The sequence below is a fragment of the Mercenaria mercenaria genome, chromosome 4, assembly GCF_021730395.1.
Source record: "Mercenaria mercenaria strain notata chromosome 4, MADL_Memer_1, whole genome shotgun sequence".
NCBI classification, from domain to species: Eukaryota; Metazoa; Mollusca; class Bivalvia; order Venerida; family Veneridae; genus Mercenaria; species Mercenaria mercenaria.
In genome coordinates, this window is record NC_069364.1 from 64,997,851 (window position 1) to 65,011,190 (window position 13,340).

Genomic DNA, 13,340 nt, shown 5'->3' on the forward strand with positions numbered 1-13,340 from the left:
TTCCTTTAAAGACTGGAATTATATAACCCTCAGACCAAGTACTAGGAATTATGCCTGTATCGAGAATTATGTTAAAAAGCTTGGTATGTATTGGCAACATAATATGTTTCGTAGATTTTATATACTCGTTAAAAATATTATCTGACTTGCTTGCAGCTTTTCCACTTTTGCATTTTTTTTATCAATTTAGAAATTTCACTTTCCGTAAAAGGTAAATTTAATATAGCATCATCATTATGTAGGGTTGTCTGATCCGCTTCAAACACATCAAATTCGTCCGAATTGGAATTTACCTGTTTAAAATATTCATAAAAATCCTCCATTGCAGGCATTTTTGAATCGTTATTTGAATTTAGTCTATTTAAAAATTTCCAGTATGATTTTGGGTCAGATTTCTGCATATTCCGAAGCTTATTCTCATTGATAAAATTATGTTTGTTTAGATAAAATTTCATTGTACGTTTGTAAGTTGAGTAAGCATCTATTGTGCTCGGTTTTATTTATATTGAAATTCCTCCGCGCTCGATTATATATCTCTTATATATAACTCGCTTATTGCGACAACGTGGCCCGTACCAGGGTTTGTTTATAACATTAGTAGAAAATCCACTTGTATCATTATATTTGCTTAAATTTGGCGAATTAAATGCAGATTTGGCTGACTCATCAAAAATATTGACAATGTTATCAACAATATGATTTATAGCTAAGTTTTTATCCGTTTTTATCCGTTTCTAAGACAAAATTATTTAATAAAGATTCGACGGTCTCAGCCTTATCTGTATTAATATTGTTAACAAAATCGTGTTTCTTACTCACGGCCTGTAAACACTGGCTCATCCTCTTTGAGGAGATGAGTTGAAAAAAGAGCCAATGATACTTCCGAGGAGGCGCTAATGACCGATACTTCATGAAGAATGTAAACAAAGAAGAAGGGTGAGTTGATTGTTTCCTTTCTCAGATAAATTTAAGGCCCTATTTCAAAAAATAGCGAATGTAGTTCCATTCAGAAATGATTATACTTTTTATATATGCAGGCCATTTTGCAAGGTAAATGCATTCCTTGACGTGAGAACTTTTGAAAGTCGGAAAATAGAGCAAGTCCAAACCAAAAGTAGACATTTTACCATATATTTCGCCCTAATTTACACAAATTTAAGATTTTATAGTCCCTGCATCAATCTTGCTGAAAAGCATATCTTACTGCTGCATGACTTATGTGGTTTACTAGCGTGTTTATCCCGTACATGTGCATTTAACACCATGTGGAGGAGCCATCGCCGCAGAGGAGGCGCTAAGAACCGGAGTGGGAGCCAAAGCACTTTGAAATTGAGATTTTTAATGTATCATCAATTCTCACATACCAGAGCTTTATCATGATTCCCTATGATTGTGACAAACATCTGATGGATGATATTGTAACAACATCCTATTCATTTAGAATGTATTACGAGATATTTACACTTCTCTTTTCTTTTGCACTTGGCTAATGATGGGCTATCATGGCATTATAAGTTGTATAATTATGATATTTTCTATGTAAGGGATATTTCCTAATGCACAACGGTTTTCGTGTCCAACGCATTTTGGATTTTTTAATAGTTAGTGTTAACTTTGTGGTAGTTTTGAAATGCAATTGCAATATGTGCTTCACTAGGTACTTACAAATGCTAAATAAATATATTTGTTTACTTGTAAATTGCTTAATTTGATTACATATATTAGAAAATGCTAACACTCAAAATACTCAGATGTTCTAACGATAACAATGAAACTGAAAACGTTAGATGTTTATTCCCCGGTCGAACCGCATATAGGTTTTGTCTTATCCTTGTCCGTTTGTCAGTCGTTCTGCAGTCAAAGTCATATTAAGTTATTATTTAGTACTGGGAGTTTGTAAATAGGGTGCCATCTGTTGAGGCAATATTTTATGTCAGACTTGTTTTTAATTAATGCTACGTAGTCAGAATGTGTACTGATCGTTACTAAGCTTACAGTTACAGAATTATAAATACAATTTTTTAATTTTACTTAAATAACGTTTGTAAGGAAACATGTATGTTGTTACTTTTAAACAGACTCATGACTCATCTGGAACGAACAAAAGTAATAATATCATACAGAATTGGGCATCCTTTCTTTGCGATTCCTTTCAAACATTTGAAATAAAATTGACCATTTAACATTAAACTATGTAGCCGTTGCATTGATACATACACATATATTTTTAGCTCGATTTTTCGAAGAAAATGTAGAGCTATTGCACTCGCACCGCCGTCGGAGTCGGCGTCGCCGTTGGTCTTTTTTATAAAGTCAAATATCTCTGTTACTATCAAAGCTATTGACTTTAAATTTAAAACAGTTATTTACTATCAAAGTCTACACCAGGAGAAACAATCCCTATAACTGATTTGAATTTTGATGGAGTTATGCCCCTTTTTAACAGAGAATTTTTGGTTAACCCTTTTGGTTAACCCTTTTGATAGCATCAAATATCATTGTTACTATCAAACAGAACAGAACAGAACAGAACAGAACAGAACAGAATTTTATTGAGACTTGTACATCGTACATCGTCTAAACACCAATATTACAATATACATAGTCACGTTCATACAATTTTAAAGAAAGTAACAAACATGTTGTTAACTAGAAAAGAGAAAACAATACCTAGACATATAATATATAATCAAATATAATGCAATTAACAAAGGAAGTGAGAATACAATGACATGGGTTCTTCATAATGTATTAATAATAACCAAATTTCTTTTTTTGATTGCCTCTTTGATACATTTACACACATTTATAAACTCATCTTTGTTGGTCGAATTTAGTAGTGAATGGAACTATTGACTTGAAAATTAAAACAGTTATTCACTATCAAAGTCTACACCAGGAGAAACAATCCCTATAACTCCGATTTGAATTTTGACAGAGTTATGCCCATTTTTAACTTAGAATGTTTAAGTTTTATAAAGTTTTTACTGGCAAAGCTCTAATTCAGAGTCAAGCACTGAGAAAAGTCGAGTGCGCTGTCTTATGGACAGCTCTTGTTATTTTAGGTAGAGTATGTGCATTTGGGTAGTATAATACAATATCAAGCATCAAATTACAAACATTAAAACGAAATAGATATTACATTGCGAGAACGAAAACGTTTTATACGAGTGTTAATCAACCAGGAAAAGAACTGGTCAGTGGCTCCGACTCTGGACATTTGCGCCTCCTCCAAGGCTTTGGCTCCTCCTCTTAGCCAAAATTGAACATAGATGGGTAAAACCCGCCGTTAAAACACATAAATAATTCAGATTTAACATACCATTATGGGAAAAATTGGTACAATGTATGTTTACTCTTATTTGTGTAAATTAGGGCGAAATATATGGGTAAATCTCCACTTTTGGTTCGAACTTGCCCCATTTTCCAACTTTTAAAAGTTCTCACGTCAAGGAATGCATTTACCTTGCCAAATGGCCTGCATATATAAAAAGTATAATCATTTCTGAGTGGAACTACATTGGCTATTTTTTAAATAGGGCCTTAAATTTATCTGAGAAAGGAAACAATCATCTCACCCTTCTTTTTTGTTTACATTCTGCATAAAGTTCCGGTCATTAGCGCCTCCTCGGAAGTATCATTGGCTCTTTTTTCAATTCATCTCATCAAAGAGGACGAGCCAGTGTTTACAGGCCGTGTTACTGCTTTGCCGTTTTGGGGCGTTATTCTGTACATTGGAGCAGGTAATATTATTACACATAGTTTTGTCATATCTCATACACAGTGTAAGTAAAGCATGCCCATCAGAGAATAAACAATCTACTTCTTTTACGGTAAAGTCTACTAAGTGTTTTAACAGATCTGCAGAACCAGTAGTGTAATCAATCACAGAGATGTTTTTAAATGTAAAATTTCCAATGTCTTTATCTTGACCAAATCGGCCGTTGAGAATGTAAAGATTATTATTTTTACAAATTTCAATTAATTTTCTACCAGTGTTATTGATAGTACTATCTCGAGATGTCCGTAAGATGCTCATATCTAACTAACTTGAAATTTCAGTTTGATTAAAAAAATTTACAATATCTTCATCAAATTCAAAAATGTTCGTACAATAAGCTTAAAGCTTTCATAACAATCGACCTAAAACAAATTAGTATACTAGCGGAAAAAAGAACCTGTGCATGTGTAAAATGTTCATGTATCGCTCAATTTTATAAATTAAAGCTTGAAACTTTACACAGGTAAGCTGTGTATCCCTCTCGGTCATTTGCTGATGCAATAACCATATCAACTGAGCTGGGATTAAATAAAGGTCAGATAAAACCATGTTGATTTTTTTTTCTTATATACCTTCTAAGTTATAGCATATTATACCCATGCACAGTTTCTTTTTTCCGCTAGTATATAAACTAAGGGGGCATTTCGTGTTCTACGAGCTCTTGTCAACCGTAACCCTTGAACTGTTGAAATAAAATCCCAATAAAGATCTTTAAAACACATAAAATTAACTTATATATCATTAAGTATCAGTTTGTTGCAAAATCACATTCGAATTTACATAAAATAATTAAAGTTTAATCGTAATATTTCTTTTTTCTCTCGAAAGCCGCTTTTTCAAATCAAAACTCACTCATTAAAACTTGAATGTAATTTTATTTTCAATTTGGACCTCTTTACTTAATATTATATAATAGTTAATCTTGAAGATAGCCTCCCTCGCAGCTGCAGAAAATCTTACATAATATAAAGTCACAGAAGTGGGCAAAGTTCCACGACATTGATGTATACACGAAGCTGAAATGATTTATACTCTGATATTTAATGAATTTAAAAGCGATTTCACATTTATAAAACAATTTCATACCAGACACGTTTAAAAAACATTGTAAGTAAAAATTTTTTCCGATCAATAAAGCTTAAAAATTTAACGCAGAAAAATATGCATTTTGCCCATATAATAGACATTGGTAAAGTTATCTTAAAATTAAAATTGATCTTCTGCAAGACTTGAAATCCTATAGAATAGATTATTATATATATAATCTTTGTTCCTAATTGATGGATAACAGTAAATTTTGTGAGATTCTTTCATTGATTGTAGGTGCAGATGAAAGTACCCAAATACTGGAAATATGTTTCCTGTTCAACCTATACGCCGATCCACAGTATATACGATGAGGATGAAAAAGCAGAGATCAAGGTAATTCGTTTTCATTTTGTTTAAAAAAACGTACGTAAATAAAAACGTTGTACGAATGCAGTCAATATGTGTAGCTCATCATACGTCATTTACATTTACATCTCGATAGGGAGCTTTCCAGCACCAGCGAAAACACCCGAAACTCTCGTCCGGTGTGCAAACACAGTAACAATGAAGAAATAACATCCACAACCCAAATACTTCAAAACGTTTATTGACTCATTTCAAATTACAGGAAATGTTTTGGAGTCGGCATGCCTACTATTTTAAACTTTCCTGCTGCTATCCAGTTAACGCTCGGTTGAAGTAAATCTAAGCTCCCTTCCATTGGTGTGACGTTGGCAGTACAGGAGTAGAAGCAGAAGTTACAGTTAACTACGGTGTTCTGTTGGGGCCATCGCAGTTTCGCGTTGTCGTCCTAAGGGCGAAATCGCGAAAACACGATATTTTTACGCGAAAACACGATGCTATAACGCGAAAACACGAAGCAAAAAATATCGCGTTTTCGCGCTGTTACTATCATGTTTTCGCGTTTTCGCCCTCGATCTGCCATCGTCTTTTCGTGTTTTCGCCTTCGTGGTAAGTAGGGCGAAAACGCGAAAACACGATATTGATAGCGCGAAAACGCGACATTTTTTTCATCGTGTTTTCGTGATCTTGTTTCGTGTTTTCGCCCCTCAACTGCAAAGGCGAAACCGCGAAAATACGATGTTTTAATATCGTAATTTCGCCTTCCTGTTGGACTTGCGCAAACGCTTGCAAGACATTTCGAGAGACTGTAAATTCGACCCCGATACATTTCAACCCCAACTCCTTGGTCATTTCGACCCCTCCTTGGACTTTTCAACCCAAATGTAATCACTTTTTCGACACCCATTCTGTGATATGCATGGAGGTGTATTTGCCTGCTCGCCTGTCTACCTTTTCATCAGTCAGATAAGGCAGAACTTGCTATGACTTTATAAAATGTGTTTTACATGAAATCTGTTTTATAATTAGAAGGCAGTCTGAAGCGGATATACTTACGTACCAGTTTACAAGTATTCTATTTAGAGCAGGGAAATGTTTCTAAATGTATTCCTCTTTTTTTGTAAGTAAATATATATAAATACTGTGTGAATCTAGGCGATGTTTTAGTTGAAAAACACGCACTAAGTGTATAAAACGGCAATTAATGTTTAGCCGCATATGGCAACATACTAATAGAATAACAAATTATCAACATTAAGATGTCATCGTGAAAATCTCAAGTTATGCCCCTTCCCCCCCCCCCCCCCCCCCCCCCCCCCCACCCCCTCAAAAAAGCAAACAAACAACAGCAACAACAACTAACATTTGGATTGGCGAGAAACACAATGGCACACTTTAACAAATAGCTACAAGGTCAGAAAAAGATAGAAACTGCATGCCGGGAGTCAGTTATAGTTTCCATACGGCGCTATATATAATCAGAAAAATGCTTGCATTCAGATTTACAACAACATAGAAATATTGATATTTTGCTATTATGCGAAATAAAACTTGTTTCTTTTACATTTTCACACCAGTGGTAGAAATAGAATAACCACCCAAATCGCATCAATACTTTATTTGCAAAGCCCGTCGGCTTGAGTTTCGTGATCAGTTCAGTTGAGAATAAGCCCAGTGTCATAAAATGCTCTCTCTATATTTTATTATATATTGTGTGTCGTTTTGTCTGTCAGTCTGTCTGTCTGTCTATATGTCTTTATGTTTGTATGTCATTTACTATAAATGGAATCTGCGATAGTTTGTCCTTGAAATGAAAAAATATCCTGTGACAACTAGCGGGAGCTAAAAGAAGCAATTTCAGATTGGGGCAGATGTTGTTTATTATATGTATGACTATATACCATGTACAAGTCTTTAATAAAATTCTGTTGAGCATTATTAAAGGTTTGGACCAAAGAAGTTCCATATAAGGAAAGTTAAAAAAAAACCATCATCATTTTCAAATTTTAAATGTGTCGGTGTGTATATAATCAGCGAGTATCCAAACGTTCTGAAAAAAATTGATAAAAGTGTGTATATATCTTTGTATATTTTATGTTTTCCAGTGAAAACACATTTGTACGGTGCCCATAAAGTGACATGTTACAGACTTTTTTCCACTTAGGTAATATGATACTTTTTTTTATTTCGTTTAAACGAAATAAGTTTAAACGAAATGATTTCGTTTGAACGAAATAACATTTCGTTTAAACGAAATCATTTCGTTTTAACGAAATAACTAATTCGTTTAAACGAAATCACTTCGTTAACGAAGTCATTTCGTTTAAACGAATTAGTAAACGAAGTGATTTCGTTTAAACGAATTAGTTATTTCGTTAAAACGAAACAGTTATTACGTTCAAACGAAATCATTTCGTTTAAACTTATTTCGTTTAAACGAAATGATACGAAATAGTTATTTCGTTAAACGAAATGATTTCGTTTAAACGAAATGAAAAAAGTCTCACATTACCTAAGTGGAAAAAAAGTGTGTAACATGTTGCTTTAGGGGCACCGATTTGAAATAGGACTAATTGTTTTATTGTTCCTGTTTTATTTGTTCCTGTTTTATTGGTAAAACATTCGTGAAAATTTGGTATCCCTCTTCTCGGCCTTTTCGAAAAAAAAAGTGACTGAAAGGAATGTGAACGTGATTTTAAGATAAACATGTATTCAAGTTCATTTTATTCATTATTTACTTTGTTGTTGTTTTATTCAGTTTTATTGGCGTAGTCCTAGCTAGTTCAATCCATTGCTATCAATCATAAGTGCAGCGAAACTTGAATTTTGAGACATATTTTCAGTTACAAGACTATGCCAGAGTATCGTTGTAAAATCGTATTGTTTTGAAATTAAGTGACTAAAAATTATTGTAAGAGAACAAAAAGGGATCTGCCAAATAAAAACAAGAGCACTGCAATGCATAGCAATATACACAAAGCAAAGTCATATATGACCTTTGACCCCTAAGTGTGACCTTGACCTTGAAGCGAGTCATCCAAAACATGCCCTCTGCACGTCGCCTCATTGTGTTGAACATTTGTGCCAAGTTTCTTTGAAATCCTTCAATCAGTTCAAGAGTTACAGAGCGGACACAACAAAGTCATATTTGACATTTCACTCCTAAGTGTGACCTTGATCTTGAAGCTAGTCATCCGAAACGAGCGCTCTGCACCTCGTCTCAGTGTGGTGAACATTTGTGCCAAGTTTCTTTGAAATCCTTCAAGCAGTTCGAGAGTTACAGAGCGGACACGAAACACATTCATATGACCTTTGACCCCTAAGTGTGACCTTGACCTTGAAATGAGACATCCAAAACATGCGCTCTGCACGTCGTCTCAGTGTGGTGAACATTAGTGTCAAGTTTCTTTGAAATCCTTCAAGGGGTTCAAGAGTTACAGAGCAGACACGAAATTGCTAACTGACGGACGGACGGACGGACAGACGGACACCAGGACCATAACATAATTCGGGCGTATAAAAATCTGTTATATTTTACGTTATTGACACTTTTATTACAGCAAGTCAAACTTATTTTTAATTTTGTACATTACCAGCTACGATTGTACATTTTTGTTTTACATGGCTTTAATAATTCAGCAGCAATTTTACATTTGAACGTCGAAATGTCCGCATGGTACTGCCTACTGTTACTTTACTTTCAAAGTTTGTTGATTGTTGTTTATTGTAAAGATTCCGAACGCTTTGTTTCGTGAAAAACACTTTTTACCCGTTAAAATGTGATTCAAATGCAAGTTCAAATGAGCGAACCCACTAATACTTTTAGGATTTCTATGGACTAATACACATTCAGTGAACATTGTTACATAAGTAATATTTTTATTAGTCAATGTTTTAAAAACATCCCAACTTTAGAAATGTTTATGCGTACCATTTGGGTATGTGGAGAGTCCTATAGGAAAATATATGTGTCAATACGCAGACCTTTGAAGAAAAAAAGACATGTAAAAGAACAACACGTGCTGGGAAAAGCAAGCGTGCAAGAAAACTCATTGCATAGGGTGCGTCCAAGGCTCGTATCCAGAAATATTTGATTAGAGGCAACAGCTTATCATCGGCAATGTGCATAGAGTCGGGTACTACGGGAAGGGGTATCCTAACTCCCCTCCTGAAAAAAAATGAAATAAGGATATGAAATGGTGACTTCTGGTGCATTTTTGGATCCAAATTTTGAGTGCAACTCTGATGAGTATAGCCCATCTCTCAGCTGAATTTGAGGCGGGAAGGGGAAGGGGGGGGGGGGGGGGGGGGGGGGGGGGCACGGGCCCTCTGGACCTGGCCCTTGGTCTGACCCTGTCTACAATAATTGCCTTTTTATAAAATGAGCTCTTGATTTTCTGCCTAATTTTATGCCTTTTTCGACATCTTTAGAATGTTACTTCATGATATTAAAGAAATATCACTAGTCTCTCCATCAGTCACTTTCATTAACTGTCTATGAAAATGAAAGTGTTATTCGAGTGTTATCAGAAATGACTAATTCTCCCACACTGAACGAAGACACGCATTGAATGTACACTACAAAGTAAGGTTAAACTTAATCCGAACCTCTGTATATTACACACTCTGCGTGCGAACTTACGGTGGTATGTTTAGAACATGCATTTATTTTGTTAAGACTAAATTATGTCGTGCGCACAACATCTTATCTCGTGCGCACGACAACTTATCTCGAGCGCAAGACATCTTATCTCGTGGTCACGACATCTTATCCCGTGGCTACGACATCTTATCTCGTGTGCACGACATCTTATCTCGTGAGCACGACTTCTTATCTTGTGTGCACGACATCCTATCCCGAGCGCAAGATATCATATCTCGTGCGCACGACATATTATCTCGAGCGCTTGGCATCTTATCACGAACCAACGACGTATTATCTCGAGCGTAAGACATCTTATCTCGTGCACGACATTTTATCTCATGCGCACGGCATTTCAGCATTTGGAGTTTGGCATGGCACATCGGCCTTCCTAGCCTAGTTGTGTATATAGTTGAAATGTTACGGTTAATTGATTTTCCCCGAGGTCATGGCCTTAATTTGTGGCACTTCTAGATGATATATTTCCAGTGCAACCAACTCCCAACCGGTAGAAAATCTCTTGATTCAGGAAGAGATCTGCCAGCACTTGCATTTATTTTAGTTTGTTCAATGTCTTTAAATTTACAACCCCCCCCCCCCCCCAAAAAAAAAACAACAACAACAGAACATAAAAAAATTCGCACGAGTTTTCGTTATTCCGTAATGACATTTTTACCAATATTAAGTATGCATGGTATGATACCTGGCTTCAGCAGACGACGTTTGAGATATTTTACACGTGCCTAGTAGTATATCAGTAATATATTAATGTTTTGGCGCCGGTTCGGAGTTATTTTGGAATAATTGCAGTTTATATTTTAATAGAATTAAGTATGCAAACAATTGAAATATTAACATAAAACCGTTTAGATATCATTATTTGAATATTCCGCCATACTAAAGTTCCTGATTTTTCATTATAGGTTTTTCAAGTAAAATATAACGTTTAATCCCATCGGCATGAAGTTGGCAGTACAGCAGTAACAGCAGCTCCTACTGCCAGCAGTTACAGCAGTTAATTAGCTGTTACAATAGTTTGATGATGTTGCTGACATCAAGTATTTTGTGTAAAATAAAAACCTTCACCTTCTTTGCAATATACATCACATTAAGTAAATCCCTATATTAGTACATTCAGTTTCCTTTATGTACTATTATTTCAAGCACAAAATTGGAAAAAGGGGTGCGCTACCTACCCCCCCCCCCCCCCCCCCCCCCCCCGCTCTGTAGTTTCAACAAGTTTGGTGTAATTAATTCCCCTGATTTGCTTGTTATGAAAATGAAAGTAGAAACACGCGCGCTTTTCTAGATAGTTACATGTATAATCAATATAATCAATTTTGGTTTCGAATGGGCACGTTTTCTAAATAAAAAGAGTACGTGTATTTTATAGGCATATATATTCAATAAGATATTTTTATGATTATTGACGTGAAGATAGGAATAAATATTAACAAACAGTTGCTTGCGGTGGAATCGAATTTCCTGGCTCCGTATAGACAATTAGGACTAAACTGGGTTTTAGGTCTCCATCTATAGCATCATGTAGATTTCGTAAAAGTGAGAAGTTTGGGGGTCCCCAGCATCGCCCCAGACCTTCAGTTTTGGATCGGACCGGGTGGCCATTGTAGAGAGGGTTGTCACCGACCAGGCACGGGTGGCCGCCATTCCGGGAAAACTCTTGTTTGGGAGAAACCCGGGTCGAGGTGTGAGGCAGGGGTGGGTCGGGGTGGCCTAAAATCGTTCCAGCAGTTAATAGGAGGTCCCTATGGGATCTTGAGTTTGGGTTGAAACCGGGTGGCCGTTGTAGAGGGTGAAGGTCTATGGGGGGCCAGCATAGTGGTTATTCCGGGAAAACTCTTGTTTACTCGTGAGCGGGTGTCAAAGTTGGTTTTATGTCATTTTCGGAATTTTTCATTTTTTTTCAGTTTGGGCGCCCCCAGCTCCGCCCCAGACCTTGAGTTTTGGATTGGACCGGGTGGCCATTGTAGAGAGGGTTGTCCCCGACCAGGCACGGGTGGCCGCCATTCCGGAAAAACTCTTGTTTGGGAGAAACCCGGGTCGAGGTCGTCGGGCGGTTTTGCCGGGAAAACTCTTGTTTTGGGAACACGGGGTTGAAGCTTTCTTTCAAGAAATTTATACGAAACTGTTTAATGCTCTCGTTGTCTGTAACAGGAGCCTTGTTAATTGCTGTCATAAACCATTTTACTTCTAGCAGTAACAGGAGCCTGGTAACTTGGTTGCTTTCATAAAACATTTAACCTCTGGTAGTTGCATGTAGAAAACTGATATACTGGTCTTATACAATGTAATTATTTGAATGCTGACAGTAACACACAGAAAAGTCGAAAACTCCTTTCATTGGTCATTTAACTGCTGGTAGTGACAGGAGTCTGGTACTAGTAACCTGCTCTCATACACCTCTTAACTGCTGGCAGAAACATAAATGAGACTTGTAAATCATTATTACTGCTGGTATTACAAAATGTATAGGTGAATTTTAAACTGCTCGTATAAACCAGTTAACTGCTAGCAATAACAGATATAAAAAACATAGTAAACTGCTCTCATAAATCATTAACATATATGAAACAGATGACGATACTGCTCTTAGTAATATCATTTTATTGCTGGCATCATTTAACTACCTGTAGTAACATATACAGGAAACTGATGACGCGTATCGTAGAAACATCATGTAACTGTTGACAGTAACATCTATCTGACACTGATACCAGATATCGTCATTTAACTGCTATAGGAAATATAAAAAAAGAACACTCAAATGTATCATATAGAAAACTCCACAAACTGCAGTAAGTAACATTTATATGTGCCATTCTCATAATCTAATTGGTAAAATAGCTTTATCAATTGTTGTAACTGCTGGCAGTGGTAGCAGTTAACTGGTGTTAGTACACACGATCAATTGCTGTAACTGCTGGAAGATAACTGCGACACGCAATGAACTGCTGTAACTGCTGGCAGTAGGAGCAGTTTACTGTTGTAACTGCTGGCAGTAGGAGCAGTTAACTGCTCCTACTGCTGCTACTGCTGTACTGCCAACTTCACGCTATAATCCCACATAATTTTTATAGACTCTCATTCAAGGGTCGGCTTGTATGCACGCGTAAATATGTAGGTGTAGGCTACGATTAAATGGACTTGCATGTGTCTATATTTATACGTGCACTCGTAAATATATACGTCTTCGTGAAATTTTTATACGTGTACGCGTAAATATGTAGGTGCGCGCATATATGGACCTGTTTGTGTAAAAATACATGCTTTTGTCAGAATGCATGCATGTATAAATGTACGCGTGTATGTCCATGTAAGTGTGCATCCACATCTTTAGAATATACACGTAGAATATACATCAGATGGTGGGCTATTAAAATCACTCTGCGTCCGTGGTCCGTCCGTCCGTCATTCCGTCCGTCCGTCCGTTAACAATTTCTCGTTATCGCATCTCCTCAGAAACTACTGGGGGGGGGGGGGGTTGACCAAACTTTGTCAGAATGA

The 13,340-nt window shown here is 36.3% G+C and overlaps 1 protein-coding gene across 3 annotated transcripts in view; it reads left to right on the forward strand.

The window, feature by feature from the left end:
* Nucleotides 1-2,623: 2,623 nt before the first annotated feature.
* LOC123551957 (uncharacterized) overlaps nucleotides 2,624-13,340 on the forward strand; it is a 52,365-nt gene continuing 41,648 nt past the window's right edge. For 2 of the 3 annotated variants that reach the window (XM_053541525.1, XM_053541526.1), the window contains exon 1: nucleotides 2,628-5,203. In XM_053541525.1, coding sequence (XP_053397500.1) covers nucleotides 5,111-5,203 — 93 coding nt within the window. In that variant the 5' untranslated portion in view covers nucleotides 2,628-5,110. Of the gene's footprint in view, nucleotides 5,204-13,340 lie in introns of all 3 variants that reach the window. The other variant, XM_053541527.1, reaches the window with a different exon arrangement.